This window comes from Furipterus horrens, unplaced genomic scaffold, assembly GCF_987537825.1.
Source record: "Furipterus horrens unplaced genomic scaffold, mFurHor1.1.pri manual_scaffold_6, whole genome shotgun sequence".
Classification (NCBI taxonomy): domain Eukaryota; kingdom Metazoa; phylum Chordata; class Mammalia; order Chiroptera; family Furipteridae; genus Furipterus; species Furipterus horrens.
In genome coordinates this window covers 147,341,085-147,364,199 of record NW_028327176.1, presented here as the reverse complement: position 1 = coordinate 147,364,199, position 23,115 = coordinate 147,341,085, and the positions used below count along the sequence as shown (strand labels likewise).

At 35.9% G+C, this 23,115-nt stretch overlaps 1 protein-coding gene across 2 annotated transcripts in view; it reads left to right on the top strand.

The window, feature by feature from the left end:
* Window positions 1-23,115, top strand: part of ATG5 (autophagy related 5) — a 155,727-nt gene that overhangs the window by 101,520 nt on the left and 31,092 nt on the right. Inside the window, exons 7-8 of one of the 2 annotated variants that reach the window (XM_090279712.1) lie at window positions 3,073-3,190; window positions 18,939-21,156. In XM_090279712.1, the coding sequence (XP_090135838.1) occupies window positions 3,073-3,190; window positions 18,939-19,075 (255 nt within the window). In that variant the 3' untranslated portion in view covers window positions 19,076-21,156. Of the gene's footprint in view, window positions 1-3,072; window positions 3,191-18,938; window positions 21,157-23,115 lie in introns of those variants that run through there. The other variant, XM_090279714.1, reaches the window with a different exon arrangement.

Here is a 23,115-nt window from a genome sequence, read left to right as displayed (position 1 = left end):
TTTCTGTTTTATCAACTCTGGCTAACCTATTTCACTGTACTGGAAATAGAACTTTTCCCTTTATTTTATTTCTCAGATATAAAATTAATAATTTCATGATTAGCCTGCATTGATTTGTACTTGTAACACACATCATCTGTAAGAATTCGTGTCACTCTTGAACTGTCAGTTTAAGAAAATATATGTAAGGTTTACTGAATGTTATAAATTTAACTTAAAATTTTTACAAATTTGTTTCTGCTTCTGTTTAATGTAGTTCTAATATCAACAACATAACTTCTTCATATAGGAAAAAGTTATTATTTCATTGATGAGGACTCATGATTAAAGGAGAGATGGGGAACAGCAAGCCAGTAGCACCCCAATTTTATGTTCCACTTGATATATTTAAGAAATGACTAACACTTTTTTTAAATAACAAGGGCAGTTTCAAAGATGACTTTACGAAGTCATATTATTTCTCACGAGAGAGTAATACTGTTTCTTGGAAGTCACTGAAATAGTTTGCATATTTACAAATAAATGGCTAGATTAAGTAAGTATTGGCTATATTCCTGTTATAGTGGCTTGTCTGTCAGACTAAGATTCACATTACTCTGGATATTGTTAGCATTGACTGGTTTCATGTATACTAAATCAGAGTTTAAAGAATTCGTGTTCTTTCTGTATTTCTACAATTCTTGATATATTTAAAAGGAAAATAGCTTTTAAATATTTCTTAGCATAATTTAATATTCTCTGCTAACTCCAATTTAGTTTTGATGAGATTTGTTGAGAAATTTGTGTGAATTTACCCTCCATTCCCATGGCCTTTCAGAAACTGTACTAGAATGTATGATCTGTCTGGAGTGCTTTTGTTTTAAGGGTAACTCCTCAAATTGAGTGTTTTCCATATTTGATGTGACTTACTCAGACATTTAATTTCTCTTTTTAAGCATAATAAATTTTTAAAATAAGAGTATAAGTTTTTAAAGGTGCGGTGATCAGTATTAAACAAAATGTTTATTAGATTTTTGATTGGGTTATTTGGATCTTTTTTTAATTTTAATTAATTAATTTAGAGGGGAAGGGAGGGAGAAAGAGAGGAAGAGAAATACTGATGTGTAAGGGATACATGGCTCGGTTGCCCCTTGCATGCCCCCAGTTGGGAGCCTGGCCCGCAACCCAGGCGTGTGCCCTGACCAGGAATTGAACCAGTGACCTTTTGATTCACAGGCTGGCACTTAATCCACTGAGCCACACTGGCCAGGGCTGGATCTTTATATTTTAAAACAATATTTTTGTTATATGAGAAACAGCACTTTCCTTTCTTGAGAGTTTTCTTGGTTACCATTCTACAGAATTTATTTAGAATATGTTAATAATACGGGGGCTTCCCTGCACCCCTCAAGCAAATTGCATCATTGTAAAGATTGTTACACCTTTATTACAACTTCTCAGATTTGGGAGAGAGTAGAAAAACAAGTACAGAAAAACTACAGGCTGTTCTTCTAGGAATGTGGGTAGAAGAGAATTTCTAGATTTTAATAATGTAGCTGAGACTAGTTGGCTTTTCCCGTTGGTATATTTTTTTATTATATATTATAATACTCTAGTCACTATATATTATATCTCACAATTTTGTCACGAAGTAGGGGGAGATTGAATCTTGAAACGATTTCTTGGACTTTGGCTAAAAACCTTGGTATTTTCAGATGAGACAAGGATGATACATTGTAGCTTTTTTTTAATTGGAGGTACAGTCCTGCCCCTCTTTTTCCGCCGACACAGCCGGTTGTCAACACATGGGCTTGCACTATTCAAACAGCCTCTCACCGGTCATCCTGGTGTTACCTCTTAACCAAGTCATTGTAGACAGTGCTGCTTTCCATTAACCTTCAGGAAAAAAGCGTCTTTCATCACGTCACTTCCTTTGCTAAAAAGTCTTAAAAGCCTCTTCATTGCTTGGAAGATAGAAAGCTCGAAGTGGGTGGTGGCTATTTTAAATTATTACTTCAGGCCCCCTATTCATAGCCTTCTCTGAAGTCCCCTGATCTTTATTATCTTCACATAGTTAGTCCTTGATTCTGCATGATATTGTTCTCTGTTTCATCCGTGTGAAAATCATGAGCTTCCTAAATTGAAGTATATTGATCATACTCTTAAAAAATAGAGTTCAGTTATTGGAATGAAATGCATTATATATTCAATACATATTAATGATCAAGGTTTTTGTTTTCTAAAATTTTTTTCATACTTGCCACAACACTCAAATGTATCATTCAAATATCATTTTTAACATTATGTGCCCACCGAATGCTCAGTGTAAAGCTGGGAAAGGTAGCTCTCATGCTTACATCACGTCTCTGTTTTCTTACGTTTTAGTCTATGTCTGCACTTAAAACCTCTCCTCCCCTCTCCTCCCCTCCCCTCCCCTCCTCTCCCTTCTCTCTTCTTCCCATTTGAAGGTAAGTTTCAGGCAGACATCATGGCACCTCACCCCTAAACACTTGAACATAAATTTTTTAATCATAAGGATATTGTCTCATAAACATTATCACACCTAAGAAATTTGACATTAATTCAATAAAATTATCTAATGTTTATTCCTCACTTCCTGTTATTCCAAAAATGTCTTTTATAGCTGAATTTTAAAATTTCTTCTCCAATCCAGTATTTAGTCAAGGTTTATATTTTGTATTGTTATATCTTCTCAGTCTCTTTTAATGTTTTTATATTGTTTTATTTTTTAATACCTTGGAAACTTTTTTTTTTTTTAATGTTTTTTATTGATTATATTGTTACAACAGTTCCAATTTTCTCCCCCTTGGAAACTTTTTTGAAGAATCCAGGCTGGTTGTCTTTAGAGTGTTGCACATTCTGGGTTTATCCGATTGTTTCCTCATCACTAGGTTTACGTGACTTTATGTTAGACGTTTGGGGCAGTAACACCACATTTGTGATATGTGCTTCTCATTACACTGTATCTGAAGGCATCTAATGCAAACTTTAATTTTCTGATGTATTTATTGATTTGTAATTCATAACAACAAAGACTTAATTGTTTCAATTCTTTCCTCATTTTTCAAATAGACAACAACTGAACGACCTTTCATTCAGAAGCTTTTCCGTCCAGTGGCTACAGATGGACAGTTGCATACGTTAGGAGATCTCCTCAAAGAAGTTTGTCCTTCTGCAGTTGCTCCTGAAGGTAATGTAGTCAAGCAACAGTAAAGCATTTCTTCCATTTCTCTTTGCTTCTGAGGTATTGTAAAGCAGTCTGTATTTATAAATAACTCGTACTAGTTCAAGAACATATTTTTATTATCTTGTAGGAAAAGATTTTTTGAAACAGAAGCACTTAAATTTAATTTAGTATTTTATAAATCATTGGCACTAACAAAATAAGAAATTAAGGAATTGACTCCCTTTGGGGAAATAAAATACACTGTTCTTAAATTATCCTCTTATCATATCTTTGTTGTCCTGGGTCTCATTTGTGAATTCAATTCTGATGTCATTTTTAATCTTCCATTGTATTTCTTCATTCTAAAGAATAAGAGACAGTAAAATAAAATTTCTTACTTTGTTTTTCTTAATCAAATATTCTTGCCTTCCCTGGCATTCCTGTGTGTATCTGGCACATCTTGCACAAAGGCTCGATGCAGTGGGGGGTGGGGGTGGGGGCATCTAAAATACCAACAGAGCCAGTACCAGAAGGGATTGATTTTAAAAAGTAACATCATTGACCAGTACTCAGAATTATTGAAATCAAACAGGTTTCATTGGTTTAAGACTTTATAAATGTATTTTATGTCTGTCGTTTGTCATCAGTGTACTGTACTAGACCATATCGTAAAGGTTTTTGGCGATGCCTTACGCATTCTCATAATTTCAGTTACTGAGTTCTTTCTTTGTATCATTACCTGAAACATTATTTATGATTATTAAATCATGGCATAATTAACATTAAGTTGATCTTAATCTATTTTTGTTGCTGTATAATTTTAGTTTTCAGTAAGAGTTTTAATTAAATACTTTTTTAGCAGTTTAATGATTTCTATTTTCAGTAGATTCATTGAGTTGTTCAGTCATCACTGCAATCTAGTTTTAAAACATTCCTATCACTTCAGTAGTTCCATGGTGCTTGTTCATAGCTAATCTGTGCTCCCCCTGCCAGTTGTAGACAATTGCAGGTCTGCTCTGTAACTTGCCTCTTGGGTATTTCACATAAATGGAATCACAGAAAATCACAACTGGTTTTCTTCACTTAGCATAATGTTTTGGTTTCATCCAATTTGTAGCAGGATTCAGTAGTTTCTTTTTGTTGCTGAATAGGGTATATATATGCATCATAGTTACTTATTCATTCACCAATTGGTGTGCATTTGGATTGTTTTCACCTTTTCACTTTTATGAGTAAAACATTCACATACGGATCATTGTGTGGACATGTATTTTCATTTTGCGGGGTAGATAGATTCCTAGGAGTGGAATGGCTGGGTAGTATGATAAGTTTGTGTTAAACTTTTTAAGAAACTGCTAAACTTTTCCATAATGGCTGCACCATTTTACAGTCTTGCTAGCAATGTATGGGGGTTCCAGTCTGTTCACATTCTCACCAACTTACACTTTTTGTCTTACAGCCATCCCAGGGGCTGTGTATGGTCTGTCATGGCGGTTTTAGTGTTTACTTCCCTAATGGCTCGTGATGTTGAGTGTCTTTTCATGTGCTTATGATTTTTGTGGATATATTAAATGAAATTCAAACCCTTTTCTCAATTTTTATAGATGATTCGTTTTATTATAAGTTCTTTATCAGACATGATTTGCAATCATTTTTTCCTAATCTGGGTCTTATTTTTTCATTTTATTTTAAAGAATAAATATTTAAATTTGATGAAGTCCTATCTATCAAGGTTTTTATGTACTATATTCAGTTAATAATTTAAAAATTGTTTTCTGATAGGTAATACATTTATATAGTTCTAAAAGCAAAATATATTTAAAGGAATTAAGGGTTTGTTTGCTTGTTTGTTTTAGACCTATTTAATGTCTGTTTTGCTACTTTCTTAAAGATTTGAGAATATAGACTAGTTGTTTCCATTTGAAATATAATTAAGAGATTAATCATTTTTATTGCTAACAGAGATGGGACCCATAAGCCTCATACCTCCCCCCACTGTAAGCGTTATCTTTCAATTGTTTCTGTTCCTGATAAATAGATGTACATGTAGGGCATGTACATTTCTCTGAACTGTATTTTTCTCTCTTTTTGGGTACTCTGTGGTATTTTAAAGAACATTTAAAAATGTCTTATCAATTAAGAGTAATTGAAATTTAAGCTAGAAGTTTTTTGACAATCTGCTTTCAAAACACTATGTCACTTAAAATATACTTCTTTGTAAGATCCTTTACTGTTGAGTGAGAACATAACAATGAAATTCACAAACTTAGGAAAATACTGCTCTACTGCAATGATCTGTCCCCAAACCAGCAGCACACTCGTCAACAGGTAGAGCCATACAAGAAAACGTGCTAGAGAAGAATATGAAGAAATTTGTTGGGTGTAAATTTTGTGTTTCATATTTTTAAGGAACCTTAGAGTTATTTTTCATTCTCTTAATTTATTCCAGATGATTTGCTAAAGGTCTCTTAGCTACTTAATTGTAAAATTAGGTTTAGACCTCAAGTCTCCATCTCCTGGTCCATTGTTTTTTTCCACTTTACTGTGCTACCATTTATTTTTGTTTTCACTTTCAGCCTTCTAACTTTTTTGTTTACTTTGAAATAACATTCTGAAATATTTGCCTTTTCCTAACTCTTTATTCTATGTTTTGTGTTCAATACCTAATCTCACCTACGTGCTGTTCTCTCTTATAGTATTTCCTGGTATGATCTTAGGAACCTGAATTTCTACTATGTTTATTTTGTTCATTTTGTTATTTTAGAGCTCCTGAATATGGTTCTGACCTTTTGTTGAAGTTATTAGATTAAAATGGTGGCTGTGACATCCAGACATTGAAATGAAGAGCAGTCACACGCTTTGGGCTGACAGAATGTACCTTTGTGCTCCTTTGCCGTCTCTACACCCAGATCACAGTTCATGAGTGATTGATGTGGCCCTGCACAAGATAGGCACACAAATTTGTGAGGCTTTTTATTCTTTTAAAGATTCTTTATTCTCTTCTAAATGTTTAGCATGTCCTACATGTACATCTATTCCTGAAAAATACACAGTGTGACCTCCCATGGTTTTTCTGTTTTGTTTTTGTTTGTTTGTTTTTGAACTTTAATCCACAAACCTGCCTCTTAGGTGATTTCAGATGCTATAAGTGGATATCTTTGTGTGACAGTCTTCCCACCCAAATTGTCACATGCTCATGTATATTAGGGAACACATACACACACATTATTGAAATGAAGTAAATAGTACCTATAGTTTTGAAGTACTTTTGATTGTACCTTTTTTTACCAGGAGAAAGCCACATTTCTAACACCAGTATTTTATCTTTGGAAAAACTTATTTGCCTCTTTCACTTATCACCTCATATTGGAAAATAACTGTCGTTTCAGGATCTGTGGGGAATACCCAAAATAAGTCACCATTTAAGTAAAGAACTGTTTACTATCAGATTTGGTACACCTGTGGCATTGTCACATATGAAGAAGCATTTTGAAACCTCTGCACCCAACTTAGGTCGAGAGCGAAAGACTTGAGATTGGGTGTGTTTGGATAAGAACTGGCTGTCATCACATGATAAAGAGAGAAAGTACTTTATAAAAGTTACTTGGCACTATTGTCTACTATTCCTTAAAAGAAATGACTCATGCATGAAGGAATTTTGCCTTTATTTCATCACATGAAGGTAGAATGTACTAATACTTATGAAGACGTGCTTTAGGTCATGGTTCTTGTGCAGTAACTAATGATGCCTTGTGTATTTCTTTTGTTGTTTTATAAGTGGCTAAAGGAGTTACCCCAGTAAGAGGTAACAGGAAGTAACCAAAGGTGAGCTCAGGTAAATTTTTTCTGTGGTGTCAGCTTTAGTTAAAATGACTGAGAGCTAAGCTTCTGTACCAGACCTGAAGAGAAATTTTTTCTTCTCTGTTTATTAAAAACAATGTACTAGAAAAAAGGCAACAAAAGTTAAAATCCATAGCTTATATTTATTTATTTTTACTTGGGAGAATACAAAATACCTAAAGCTTTGCCCAGTCATACTTCATTTCCCACTTTTCTAATGTAATGCATGAAAACCTAGTATGTTAGGCTTATAAGAATGAAAATGTCTATTCATGCTTTTATAAATTTATTTCAAAGTTCCAGTTGGTCAGTCCTCTGTAATAGTTGGGCTGTTTTAATCCTGAGTTCGGACTGATATTTTATGAATGGAGTTTGTGTGCAAGGAGAGGCTTACATTCCATGGCAATTAGTGAAGATTCCCTGTGTCTCTCTTAGCAAGTACAGTCCTGTAGCCACTTGCCTTTTTTCTTTTCCATTTCTGCCCTGCTTTGTGGGAACTTAATCACCTTGAGACCTTTCCCAACCATCATTTAAAATTTTGGTTTCTAATTAATGTTGTAGATTTCATTATTCATTGTTAAATTTCTGGCATTGGGAATATTAAGATGTGTTAAGACATAGTCCCTGCTTTTAAGAAACTTTGGTCTGGTGGGAGTGGGCAGAAAGATGCACAGATGTGGTGTGTACAGGAATAGAGATATGCAAAGAATAGTAGGAGTCACCTAGAAGTGCTGTTTTATAAATTCTGGAGTAGGTACTGAAGACTGAGCTATAAAAGGTGAGCAGAAATTAGATGAAAATGAAGGACCAGATTGTATACCACATGACCACTGCAGAAGCAGACTTCTTCACCAGCTACCCAGGGGCTGGTTGTTAAGGAGTAATATATGGTCTAAAATGACCCTATGCTAATTACTGAGGGACTAGCTAAATTTTTCAACGTATCTCCTATAAATAGGCAGAACATTTTCAGTGAGATCAGAAATGTGGGAAAAATATTAAGGAACTACATGACTTAAGTTTGGTCTATTTTTTGCTTGATTAGTACATTGGAAGATAATCTTAACAACTTTAGGCTAGAGGAGCCATAATACTAAATTTAGGCACTCTAACTGATAATTTATTGCTTTATTTTTACATGCTTTATGAGAAATCACAGAATAGTTTTTACAAAAAGTAAGAAAAGACAACATAGTCACATGTTTCCTCCTATTCTCTATAACGTGATTCGATTGTGTTTATAAAGTGAATTAACTAACTGTTTGGTGTTATAGTATTTTTTTTCGGACATAAAGCAATTAAAGCTAAGAACTATCTAAATCTCATGTTATTCATCCAAGGCAGATCCTTCTGTTTGAAATTTGAACCAGCAGTAGTCACTTTTGTTGGCATGATGGTGCTGTCTGTCCCCCAAAGAGGTGGCATTTCAATTTGCAAACGTAGACCACCAAAACACAAAACCTACAGATCCCCCAAACGTCATCAGAATTAGGGTTTAGGAGTAAGAATAATAATGGTTTTATAATTTCAGTAATTTTTTTTTTCACTCATTGGAATTTGTTTTCATTAAAAGTATTCCTTTATGCCTTCACACTTTTTGATTTGGAAGATCTTTTCGGTAGGTTTTTTTGTTGTTGCTTTTTTTTTTTTTTTTTTTTTCTTCAATGGATCTAGGTTTCTTATTCTAAAAAATAAGAATGTTTCCTAATACTTGCCTTATAGGATGGGGGATGGTTATAAGGTTTAACTGAATGAGCAGTTTGTTTAAATGAGATTTTATAATCATTATTGCAAGGTGTTACCATTAATGTTTTTTTGTTTGTTTTATTATTGGTAGTATTTTTTCATAAATAAGTGTTTTTTTCTTCTGTTTTTTTTTGTTTGTTTGTTTTTTGTTTTTTTTTTTATAAATCCACTCTGCAGAGACAAATAATTGTTGATGGTCAGCCTGTGCACAGAGGTGTATGTGAACTCTGAATGTGAACTGATACTGTAGCTGCTTATACCTTAGATTATGACAAGAGTTCCAGGCCACTAATAATTACTTTTTTAAATAAATTAACTTCAGTACATGATCAGAAATGCCAGAAGTGTGGCTCTGTTAAGGAAGAAATAAGCCAAGGCATCTCCATAGTTACTGTGGCCAGCTCTGTTATCATTTACTCGTTAAAATATATTAAAGGTAAACGTCTTAAGGCTAGAGGTCCAGAAATGTTGCTGCTAGGGAAAGTTTTTCATTGAAAACTAAGCAACAGAATGCTCATTTATTTGAGGTTTCCAGCTATTCACAAGAAGGTCCTGGGTGAAGGCCCTTTTATAGTTTTGCGGAGATATTGGGAGCCCAGCATGTGGGACTGGGTGATTGGACTCCAACGGGAGCCTCACCCTTTCAGTCTCATCCTAACACTCTCTGCTTGTCCTTGTTTTTCTTCCTCACGGGATGCATGTTTGTTTACAAAAATGGTAATAGTTATTCACAGTGGGAATTCAAAACCTTCTTCAAATGTAGCCCTCAGGAGTGAAGATCTTCTGTACTTAAGTTTGGACAAAAGCAATTGGTTAGGCTCCATTTTAACTCAATAATTATATTTTCTTTTCTTGAATTTGTCATATGCCACCAAATTCTAAAATTTAAAGTTAATCAAATTCTTTGCCTTGATTGCTTTATTTTCCCTTCACCTCTGTGCTTTGTCCCAACACATGGGTAACATCTACTAATATTGGTGATCCAGAATCTGTTAATGAATTAATCCATTGACATATGTCTTCTGAAATCAAAGAAATAATAAAGTGGTTTTTTTTTTTATTCTCCATTAATGAAGATGAAATTACTGGACCTGTCAAAAGATGCCTCTGATTTCCTTCAATTACTGTTCTTTACCTAAATCTCAAGAAGTTAGATGAATTAACAAGACTTTTTAAAAGCAGTAACAGACACTTGTACAATTAATATTTCACCTTTAGTACTAGAAAAAAAATTCCCCTAGCAAAATAGTAACACATGCAGGTGATTAAAAGCTAGTCATCTCTTCATTAAAATAAGTCCCATGTGACCTCAGTCTGGCCATATATGAACAGTGTAATTATCACCTATACTTTAAATGAAACTATTCTGCTATTCATACTTGGCAAATATTAATGGGCTCTATTATACCCAACTAGAATTACTGGGTCACTTCGTGAAAGCAGATCAAAACATTTGAACCTGTATTTTCAAAGTTGTATTGGTGGAAAGGGCAGTAAATGAACTTCAAGTTTTAATTTCTAACTTTTAACCACATTTTTAATTTATCAGGATGCTTTTAGTTTATTTAAATGGTCTTAAAATCACTTAATTTAATACAGTATTCTATCTATAATTATAAGTTAATTATATGGGATTGTTTTTTAGTTTAAATTTTAGTTTATGTTCTCATTAAGAAATATAGAGATTATAAGCAAAAGTCAAAGAATTAACATTGCCATGTTGTAAAAGTCTTGTATAAAATGTTAAGAGTCAAGGCCTTGGGAATATTACAGGTAGAAATAATAAAAAATATATAAAATTTATGCACCAAAAGAGATATATGGCATATATTAACTGTGATATTATATGTTCATTAAGACCTTACTGGTAAGTGAGTATAGATCCGGAAGAAGTTAATGTAAGTATTTTTAAATGGGTTTGTATTTCTCTGATAAACAGCACTCCCCTTCTGTTTGTGATCATAGGATAAAAGCTCTGTAAGCTTGTATATGTTCATTTTTACTGCTACATCATGTAGTGTGCTCTTAAGATTGAGATCTCATTCCCCAGGAAGCATTTCTGTCTAAGATTAATTGCCCTTTTAAAATCAGCGTTTGATGTATTCCTTTGGCTATATCCTGGCTTGGTTTAACCCTCTTTGACCTGACCTCATTGACTATTACCGCTGAGGCTGAGTCAAAATCCTTCAACATGATGTATGCACTTCAGATTTCAGCCTGTGGTTTTTCATGTCGATGGATTCAATTAGTTGGCGTTTTACTAATGAACATATCAGAGGTTAAAGAATTTGTCAGACAGAACAAAATTGTTCAGACCAGTGGTAACCAAAAGGCATGTCTCTTTATTTGTTTAAAACTTTTTTAGAAGTATTTGGTGTTATTTAGAAGTTTTACCTTCAGCATTACACATTCCAAAAGAGCAAATCAAGTCATTTTATGCTGAATAATATAAAATGTAAATGTGAAGCCACAAAGCTAAAAACAATAGTACAGTTTTTGTCCTTAAGATTGCTATTATTGCATATTTATGAGTGTGAACTCAAAAAGAAAGTTATTTATTTAAACTGGAGTTTTCTGATTAAAAGCATTTTCCCATGAACATATACCAGCCATTTCTTTAGCTTCCTTTAGATAGAGATTTCACATATTTAGTATACTTAGTAGTAGTAAGAATGAAACTTATGCATCTCTCTAGAATCTCAAGTGACCTGTTTTTAAAGACATTTAGGTCATATTACTTGGTGAAAAGGAGCTTTAAAATAAGGATTAAAATTTAGATTGGGCTGGGGAAGGCTGAGCCATTGCTAATAGAAATCTCTAAAAGATTCATCATATACTGTGAGTTCTCAACTAATAAATAATGATATTTTTGAAATGTATAATAAACAAAGATTTTGGAGGTCATTACCACCTCTTCCCCTAGAAAGTTTTTTTTTCATTAAAATAAAAAAAAAAAGGAACCTTACCTAAGACCTATTAAGCAACATAATCATAGTACAGTAGGGCTCATTTGACTTGTCATGGTGTGCTCTACTGAATATATATATGTGTTGAGAGCACTGCTAGCTTAATCCAGAGGGTTTACAGTGCTTAAGGGATCTTTGAAAATGTCATTCATTTTGTTGTTTGTATAAAGATTGAGTCTTTGGATTTTTGCTATTGCCATTTTTTTTCTTAACACATTCATAAAATTCATGTGCCACGGTGCATAGTAATATGCAGAGTGTATGAGTATATTAACATGAGGCCAAATTCTCACAGCCTTTTGCATGTTAGTAGTAAAACTAGTATTCTTATAACTTTGTGTTCAGGAGGAGAATTACCATGAAGGTTTACTTTTTGTTTACTAAACCCTGACCTTTTAAAAACTGATCTTCTGTCTTCACTTAACTATTAGTAATATATTTGACACTTGTTTTTTTAGGGAGTGAGCAGGAGGGAGGAATGAGGAAGAGAGTCACTCACTTTTTTCAATACCTACTATATCCAAACCCTGTGCTTAGTTCCTTACTTGGATATCCCATTTAATCCTCCATGCAACTCTGAAGATTAGAATTCTTTATCCACACTGTTAGAGGAGGAAGCAGATCAGAAGTTTAAGTGATTTGCGTATTCATTAGAAACTATTGAACGCTGCTTTGAATTCTAAAAGAAATATGTTGCTGTCTAGGCATAAAAAACTCATATACTAGCACTGGATGACATGTTAGTGATCCTCTATCTAGACTAGTGGTTTACAAACTGACTCATGGAGTTATATCAGAAACTACCATAGGTTGTAAGTCAGTGAGCATCAGGACATGGGGAACAGGCTCAGTCGCACAGCAGCCCAAGCTGCCCCACCTGCACCTGTGTTATACGTTGGGTTTCTGCTAATATTTTGTTTGAAGAATAATTCTGCATCCATATTATCATAAAATTTATTCAAGGGGCCATTTAAAAACAAACAACACCAGAAATTGATTCAGAAGATGTGGAGAGGGGTCCAACTTACTTATTTTCTAAATTTTTCCTAATTATTCTGGTCATCAGCCAGATTTGTAAAACATGGATCTATACAGGTACCTTCATTTTATATATAAGGAAAAACCCTCAAAGAGAGATGAGGCCTGCCCAGAGCACTTTGTTACCAGAATTGGAATTCAAGTTGCCTGCCTTCCATTCCAAATCATCTGTCTTTCAATAGCACCTAGTTAACTCTCAGTGCATAACTGGCCCTTTCTCCTTCATGTCTCATTTATATTATTATAGTCATTGTATGTGTATGGGGGTGAATTTTCTTTTTTTTCTTTTATGTGTAATTTTAACCATTCTAATTATATGGCCAAAATCTTTCTGAGCATATTTTTCTTGAACTGTCCCACAACTCTAAAAATACTTTAAAGTAGGTGCTATTTCAGAATTGCATTTGTTTTTATTAGGCTACTGGTGATAATACAAAATTATAATACATTTCTATTTTATTTAATAATACTTGGACTTATTAGTGAGATACATATAAGAAATGAAATTTTATTGTGATAGCCTCAGTATTGATATATGATCTTTTTAAGTGAATTGAATTCCATGTCTACCTAAAGAAAATATATTTCTTTGATATTTGTTTCTGCCCTTTTCCTTAAATCAGATACCCAAAGGACTTATGAAGGACTATTTTTATATTTACAAGTTGAATTAAAATAATTAATTTTAAAACTTGTGATGTGGACATTCCATAAAATAATTATATGTACTTTTCAAAATTATCAAGGTTAAGAATGACTAAGAAATGTCCAGAGTACAAAGAAATTAAAATTAAATGCAGTGTATGGTTTCTGGACTAGATTCCATCCTGGAGTAAAAATAATTGGGATCATTGAAAAAAAATTGAAATTATTACATAATAGTACTTATTACATTGTAGGAGCTACAAAAAATACTTTTCTTCTCACCTTAGAAAGTTATTCTAACTGGGCTTATTCAAACTACATACAGCAAATAAACAGGAGAATCAAAATTTAATACATGCACATGGTAAATTCATGTAAGCATGAAAATTCCAAAGACAGCAAGGAATATTTGTGTATATATGTCATTTTGGACAAAAGAAAAAAGGGGAACAGTGGTCTTAGATTTTAAAAATGAAAATGGGCAATTTACCGATAGCTAGAGAGGGCCAAATACATTTCTGCTAGGCAACTCAGAAAATAATATGGCCACAGGGTGAAGGGTGGTCTCTGCTTAGAGGTTCCTGTCTCTCATACTTAAATTAAATTAGGCTCAGGTGACTATACTAAGATTTCTTTCCTGGAGCAAGTCTTTCCATCTGAATCTCTTGGGCTGGAAAGGGGAGGGCCAAACATTCTGAGTCTTGTTTCTTAATAACTAGCTTAAAATCAGTATCCCAAAAGGGCAGTTTTAGGGTGGCACAACTTTGGTCACTTCAATATCAATGTTAATTTTTTAAATTTTGCCCTGGCCAGGTTGCTTGGTTGGAACATCATCCCGTACACCTAAAAGTTGCAGCTTTGATACCAGTCAGACCACATACCTAGGTTACCGGTTTGATCCCTGTCGGAGTGCATACAGGAGGCAACTGAAGTGTTTCTCCCTTACGTCGACGTTTCTCTCTCTCCCCCTCCCTCCCTTCCTCTCTTTAAGTGTTATTGGTGGAAAACGAGTTCTTGTGGTTTCATGGGGAAAAGAATCTCCTGAGACCCACATGGAAGGATGGGGTTCCATGGTAAACTTTATTGATGATGTAAAATTAGGGGGTTCCCTTCCTGAATTCTCAATGTCCCATCTCTGTCCATCTCACCATGGAAAAGGTCCAGTCTTGTTTTCAGTAGGACCAGAATGAAGGCCACTGCCCCGTATTGAAGTATAGTCCAGTCCTGCATCGGGCCAGTTTAGCGTGCGTTTCCAGGTGCAGCCCATTGCTGCGCTGCAGTATTCAGGCTCCCTCCTGGAGCCTGTCTGTGGAGTCCGCATGGCCATCAGGCAAATGGCTGCCTAAGGCCACATGGCTATGGAGAGACTACACGTGAGTGCATGGGGTGCATGTGGGTCGCCTGGGAGAGGGAGAGAGAGAGAACAAGAGCGAGAATGAGAACAAACTTCTTTGTATTCCTGGGATTATATATTAGCTTGGGTTTATGAAAGACCAGAAGCTTTTTCAAATTGGCCAATGAACTTCCCAAGTTTCCCTGGGCTTTGGATGGGTTTACACCCCCTAGTTCGACTGACAGGCCTTTTTGGTCATCTTCTCCCCTGCACCTTCCAACAATCCAGTACTGGAGGTGGGGGGGGGGGTGTTAATCCCCTTGGCAGAGCAATCCTGTAATCCCCCGGGGTGTGAAGCTGTAACTTCCTGGCTACACAAGTAGGCTTATGCTCCCCAGTTTATTAAGCTCAATGTCTAAGCCCCTTTGCTCAACTTTCCTTATTAATAATTAGTTAAATACCAGTGGTAACATAAGCATATCCTTGGGTAAGGATTAAAAATAAAAATTCATATTTTTATTCTGATAATAGAAGATACACACTAAAATATTTAGTTGTAAAGGGCTTAATGTTTCTACTTTACTCTCAAATGATTCAGAAAATAATTCAGAACAATAAAAATAAATGAGGCAAAATGTAAACTATAGATGGGTGAAGGCAGATTCCTTATACATACTATTCTTGCAACATTTCTATAAGTTTGAAGTCATATCAAAGTCAAAGGTACCCCCAAAAGTGCCCTGTACAAATTTCATATAGAACTAGATCACTTACTGTCTCAGCGCTTGCCTACTTTAAACCATTGAACTAACTTCTAAAAAAAAATCTTGAGTGGGTGAAGTGTGGAGCAACATTTTTCTCCTGAGTCATTTGCTTTGTAGTGACATATTTCTTATTCCCAAGTGTTAAATTCTAAACTCACATTTTGAAACACAAAGACATATTTACCAAAAACATGATTTACTTTAGCAATACCCATCAAGTGTTTCCTTTCTACTGTTAGGAACAAAGGAAGCATCTGCTAATTTTGCACTGCTCCATTTTGTCCTTTCTGACACTGCCAGAATGTATTGTGGAGGTAGGGAGTGAGCATCCCCAAAATGTGCCACCCTGGCATGCAGATCATGTCAAACTGAAGTCATTTAAAGCCCAACAAACTCAGGGAGAGTTTTTACTTCCCCTTTTTCTTAGATTCCTGCTTTAGGAATGGAGCCTTGACTTAATCACCTTGAGAATTTACACCCTAACATTAGTCACAAAGACCAAGCAAGTTAGATTAGATACCCCCACCCCACCCCTGCCCCCACCCTGCATTGTGTCCCATTGTTTCTGAGTTGCCCGACGAGAATTGGCTGCCATGTGCTTTTTCAACTACCTATAAATCACCCCTCCTCACTTCTGAAATGTAATACTGTCCCTCCTTTTCTCCTTGATCCATAAATGTTATATATACCCAATGTTACCTCACTGTTTTTGGAGTTTTCATGCTTATATGAATCCCCCTTGTTTACGTATTAAATTTTTTATTTTCTCCTGTATGGTGTTTGAGTTACTCAGCCAGCCAGAAGAACTGAAGAGGTGAGGGGAAGTTATCCCTGCCCCAATGGTACAGTCCTGCTTTGTTATTTATGGTAGTATGAATTTAGGTGATCGCATATATACCTGGCTTATCTGGAAACATTTGGATTTTGTGTTATTTTAATAACCAAAGCAGTTTTTATAGTAGGGCTTTTCTACATAATCAAAAGCTGTTCTCAAAAAAATTGATTTTGGCAGTGTATTTTACCAGGAGCAAAGTTACACAAGCCCTGAAAACACTTACTAATTACTAAGTGACGGGCACTCTGCTAGGCACCAGAGAAACAGTAATAAATAAGGGAGAAACTGTAGTGACTGTTACCTAGGGAATTGCTGCACCATTCTGAGTGTCCTTCTGGTGATTGTGTGTTATTGGAGGAAGTCAGAAAACAAGAAAGATTGATATACACAGGTGAAATATTTGGACAAATGTTTAAAATTTTAAACAGTTTTAAACAGTTGCGCTGAGGGATATGACAGTCCTAGATCCACTTTCTTTGTCGACTAAATTTAGTTGGTGACACTTCTATGTTATAGATTTAAAGTGGCCCCAATTAAAGCAGAGAGTCAGTGTTGTCTATTCAAGTTTGTGATAGAAAATGTGATTTCTTGGGTTTGTTATACAGAATATTTGTATCGTTCTTATGTTCTCCAACTTCTGTTGTACAGTTTAAACTCCAAATAGCCTTTTGTGTAACAGGTTTGGTCTTTTGCTTTTCAAACACACTGTGCATGAGTGTGCCATATAATATTTCCTCCCGGGTTTAAATACTTTAGGTACAGTATATTGGATACTAAGTCGTGACTTTGTTTCTTTTACTTAGTTTCAGAATATCCAAAAGTGATTCTGGCTTAAGGAAAAACTTTACAGATAAGGAACTTTTACTCTTACACCACTGTTCTTTCATTTTTGACTCAGTGCTAAGTAGGAGGAAGATTCTGAGAATATTAAAATATTTCGAAGAAATATGTAATAAGATTATAAAGAGAACTACACCGGAAATGTTTTCAAATATTCTAAGAAAGATTTAATACAGTAAAATTTGGCAATCTAGAATTTACAAAGAATGAATCATTCCAGATAGAGGAGAGTTTATCTGTTTGAATAGCAACATTTTAAAATCTTCTCAAAGTACTAAACCATGCTTTCTCTAGCATTCTGTAGATGGTTTAATCTTTTATTTATAGTTGATACTCATCATTATGGAAGCCAGCCATTGTATTAACCCTGATCACATGCATAGATGCAGCAAAGATTGGCAGGCAAAACAGTGAAGGCATTTTTTAGGTTACTAGTATTGTGAGGTGATGTCTTTTTACCAAAATGGTTTTAAACTATGACAGGAAGTCAGAGGTTTGTTTGGAACTTTTATTTTGCTGTTTTGGGGATTGATAGTATATTAAGTTTTTATTTTTTGCATTCTTTTAGGACTTTTCTGTAGTGTTTTTTGTGTCCTCTCTTCTTGTCAGTCTGTTGACTGTCACTTCCCAGGACTGCACTGCCTCAATGAGGAAGTTTAAATATTTCTTTAAAAGGGGCTCTTTCTCCAGGTGCTATCGCCATGCATCATCTGCCCATTTTGCCCAGACGTGAGAGCACTCGGGATGCAGCAGTCATTTTGAACAGCAAAAGTGGGGGTAGGGGCGGGGAGTAGGGCTTTTCCCTCTCGTATAGTTCCATGAATTCCCTGTTTCCTTCATGTCTTCTGTCTCCAGGAAGCTGAGAGGTTTAGACGTTGTATTTTGAAGAGACTAAAAGAGACAAACCAAGAATTGTGCTAAAGAAGTGACACAAAGTGCCTTGAAGGTTCTTTCTTTTTTTCCCCAAAAGAGGAGTTTGGTTTTGCTTTCTTTGTTTTCCAAGGTGCTTCTGTTTACGTTAAAGATTGTCAGCATGTTATACCAAATCATAAAAGACGTAAAATTGACCTTAAATTTAATTTGTAATAAAATTTGAATCTAAAAGAAGAGGTGAATTAGCCAATGGGTGTTAACAAAAATCAATCAGGTTTCATGACTCTAAAACAAATCCCTGAGTCACACTCTCAGTTCCTTCTCATTAAAACTGTAACTCTTACTCAATAATATCTCAAAAACTTTTTGATATTTAAACAACTTGACTGAAAATTAGCCTACAGCTCCGATCTGTTTTATTAAAATTTTCGTAAACACAGATCTTATTGATGATTTCTACTCACATATCTATTTTATTTTTTTTATATATGTATTGACCTACTTCATAATATCCTTCATTTTAACTTGCCATATAGTACAGTTTTTAATGTATAACTAAAATAAATTTTGGTCAGTGGGTACAATGGGCTGTTTTCTCGACTATAGTTTCATTAACGTCAGTCTTTGGTAAAGCACAGTAATTAAGAAAGAATGAATACTTTCACATATAGCAACAGAATTTTTATCAGAATTCATTGTAACCCTCAGGTTTCTGTTTTGGGTGATACATATTGCAACATTTGAACTTTCTCCATGTCCACATTTCCTGCTTAGGAGACAGACCAGGTTTAACCTGTTGAAGCTGTAAAACCTAATTCTCAAAAGGCAGATTATTTTTTCTTTAACTGTTTTGAGTCATATTGATTATTATTGGATTTCTTTCTTGGAATAGATGGGGAAAAAAAGTATCAAGTGTTGATTCATGGAATTGAGCCAATGCTGGAAACACCTCTCCAGTGGCTGAGTGAACATCTGAGCTACCCGGATAATTTTCTTCATATCAGTGTCATCCCACAGCCAGCAGATTGAAGGGTCCACTATTGGCTTGAACGGAATCACCCTTAACCAGGATTTACCGGAGCATGTCACCCTTCTGCTTCAACCAGGTTTGGTGGAGGCAACCTGACCAGAAGCAGCGCTGTGAGCCGAACAGGAAAAAGATTCCCTGTCTGATAAGGGCGCTGGGCTGGTCTTACTTTGCATCACCACTGCTTTCCTCCGCTGCCGTCATTAAACCTCAGCTGCGACATGAAAGGCTTTACAGGACCGCTGCAAGTCTTCTGTTTTCTTGTAAAATATAATGAAGCCGAAACCTCTGGCCTAAGAAGAAAATGGAAATGTGTGCCACTCAATGTGTATCTCTGATTAGCAAATAAACAGGGGTATTTCCTAAGGTGACCATGGTTGAACTTTAGCTCGAGGGAGTGGAAACATTGGTTTAATTTTCAAGAGAATTAGACTTAAGAAAGTAAAAGAGAAATTCTGTTATCAATAACTTGCAGCAATTTTTGTAAAAGATCAAATTACAGTAAACCCATCTTTCCTTAATGAAAATTTCCTATGTTTACAGTCTGTCTATTGGTATGCAAACAATCTTGTAACTTTGATAATGAACAGTGAGAGATTTTTAAATAAAGCTTCGAAAAATGTTTTGTCATTTAATAACATACAATTTTGTCACTTTCTCAGTGCTTTCTGACTCACATACAGTAGATCACTGTTTTTTACTCTTACGTGTTACCATTTAGACTGGTCATCATTGGCATGGAATGAATGTAGGGCATAGAATAATTTGTCTCAGGAGCTGCCATAGAATTTGTAGATGCCGATTTTTAAATCTGTGTTCTTTACACATTAAAGGCATAAATAATGTTGCCATTTACCTTCGCTGTTGTTTTACTACTGTAAACCTGTCAGATCATGGCATACTAAGCACCTGTGCAGGATAATTTCACATTTTTGGAAACACTGATCCCTTTCCAGACCAGTGTTTTTCATTGACTTCAGATCTCATATTTCACTGTGGTCCCTGGCAGCCAGTCTGAAAACGTGTTAAGATGACCGATTTGACTGCAGTCGCTTTTCCTAAATTCTACCAAAAATATTCAGGAGTTACTGGATTCTTATTCAGTATAATGAGTTTTTTGCTGCACTTTATTACCACACTGCTGGGATTCTGCCAGCTGAAAGTATTTGTGCACTACACTTTATTTCTTAAAAGCTAGCTTGCTGTCTATATTGAATGTCGACCCATTTGGGTATGCTAAAATACATGATATCATACAATAATGGTGTTAGATTGCACAATAAAAATGAATGTTTTTCTTATAAAAATCATGAATATTGAAGTGAGGTCCTGCTGGTGCTCACTGCTTCCTTTCTCCTTCTGTGATTTTCATTGATTAATAGCAGACTTGTTCACAAAATGAGATAAAGTTTATCAAAGACCAAATATTACGGAATGGAAGATATAAGGCTCAATCAAATAGAGAAACAGGGTACCAATGTGATCAGCAAAAAATGGAAGCAGGTAGCAAATAACTGGCTAATGTCAATAAAATGAAAAGTGCCATTTTAGTACAGGCAGAAAAAATAACAATATTTGAATTACTTAAGGATAAAAAACCCACTGACTAGTATTTTTTCAAAAGAAGATGATCTGAATATGATTGTTCACATTAAAAGTGTTTATTCATCTATTCAGTTTGGGGATTTTCCCCTTGATGTTTTGACAGACTGAAGTGAGCTTCAGTGAGCAAAAGGATCTAAATGCCAGGGAGTGCTAAGCCGTGAAGAAGAAAGTGTGGTGAGAACATTAAGAAGTACTTTTCTACAGACAAGACCTTGCAGGGTCTCTGCAGTGGGCTCATGTGAGCTACTAATGATCTCTGCTTCCCAATTTGAAAGTAAATTTTATCAAGCCATTGCCCATTTTCACTTGTTCATTATTATACCAGCGTCGTAACTGTATTACTCTAGTCCCAGGTAAGTCAAGCCTCTAATACCCAGAGGGAGAATAGAAACAGAATTAGTGCTGGCTTAAATATCTATTTTTGTTTCTTTTTATTTGAATATTTAAATTTTATGATTTATTAAAAAATTAAACAAATTTTCTGTCTGTCTTTATTTATATAAGTTGGAAATGAAATTTATATAAGGCAAGTTACCTATTAGGGAACTCACTGAAATGTCCTTCTTACACCAGTCATAAAAATTTCTCTAAGAAGTAAAAGTTATGGCCCTGGCCAGTGTGGCTCAGTTGGTTAGAGCATCGTCCCATAAACCAAAAGCTCATGGGTTCAATTCCTGAGCAGGGCACATGCCTAGTTTGTGGGTTCAGTCCCCTGTCTGGGTGCCTACGGGAGGCAGCTGATTGATGTCTGCCTGTCTCTCTCTCTCTCTCTCTCTCTCTCTCTCTCTCTCTCTCTCTCTCTCTCTCTCTCTCTCTCTCTCCACACCTCTCTCTCCCTCCCTCCCTCCCTCTCTCCCTCCCTCCCTCCCTCCCTCCCTCTCTCTCTCCCTCTCTCCCTCTCTTCCTCTCTTCCCCCTGCCCCCATTCCCCTCCTTTTTCTGGAATCAGTAAATACATCGTCTGGTGAGTGGTACCAAGGAAAGGGGGTCTCATTCACATTGCGCCTTGGTGTGAGACCCAACAATTAGTGTTGAGAAAAACAGGTCTTTATTTACAATATTCCAACCTTGGGGGAGGGCTGAGAGCACTTCAGCTCAGAACTCTGTTCTCTCCCAACACCCAGCACTTCCCTTGCTTTTGGGGAAAAGGCTATAAACCAAAACCAGTAGTTCCCCATCCCTTATCTGTCAGCTTTCTCCTTTAGGATCTGGGATACTTTGTCTTCAGCCTCTGTGTAGCAGTCCAGGAAGACATGTGCCTTGTTACACTGGATCATGCTGAAGTCCAGGAAAGGCACAAGTCCTAAAAGAGTGTCCTTTCCTTATGTCCCGAGTTCCAAGAGTCCCGATGGAGCCCTTGGTGGCTTCAGAGTCAGCTGGAGTGGACAGATCAAAGCAGCAGCAGGCCTGCTTTCCTACTAGCCCAGGCTGCATGGCTGAATCCTGACTACAAACTACATAGCTGCTGCTTCTCTCATGGCTGCTACAGCCTGCTGCTCCATCAGGCTCCTCTAACATGCTCCTTCCATTGTGCTGCCTCATCACGGCTGGTGCCCTGCTACATCCTTTCAAACCACATGGCCTTTCATTCACATCAGACTTAATGGCGGATGGCAGAGCCCTTCATCCTTTCCAACAGCACAGCCCCCTTCCTTCTGGCTCGCTCTCTCCTCCAGGAAAGGCTCAGCTGTCCCCTTGTCATTGATATGCAAAGTATCTTGAACAGTATCATCAGCCCTTTTGAAGTCCCTAGCTACCAGCCTGCCATAGATATGCAGAATACCTTAAAAGCTGTATTATCTCCTTTCCTCATCTCCAAAACCATGGGCTATAGGGGATTTGGGGATGGCCTCCCCCCACCCTGTTACATGAGGACTGAAAAAAAAAAAAAAAGCCTGGCCAGCGTGGCTTGGTTGGAGTGTTGTCCTGTAAACTGAAGGGTTGTGGGTTCGATTCCTGATCAGGACACACGTCTAGCTAGGTTATGGGTTCGCTCTGGTCTGGGTATGTACAAGAGTCAGCGAGTCAAAGTTGCTGTCTCACATCAGTGTTTCTCTCCCTCTTTCCCTCCTTTCTTTACTCTCTAAAATTAGTAAGCATGTCCTCGTGTGAGGTTTTTAAAAAGAGAGAGAAACTGAGGGATAAAGGAGAACACAGGAAAGAAAATCAGAGGAGGCCACAAATCTCTATGCTTGTTTAACACATCCTTGGTAATGACCCCCCCCATCCCCCACCCACTGCCAGGAAAATAAAAATGTGTTTTAAAATTACTGGCATTGTTAACCAGGCATGAATAAGTTTAGCCTAAATGAAGTAAATAATTGCTTGCCTTTCATAATGTTGCTTTGCATTCAGGTGATCTTGGTTCTAGTCATGGATAGAGTTGAATTGATAAACACCATATTTATCTAGTGACCCAAAGTAGCCTAATCCTAGAT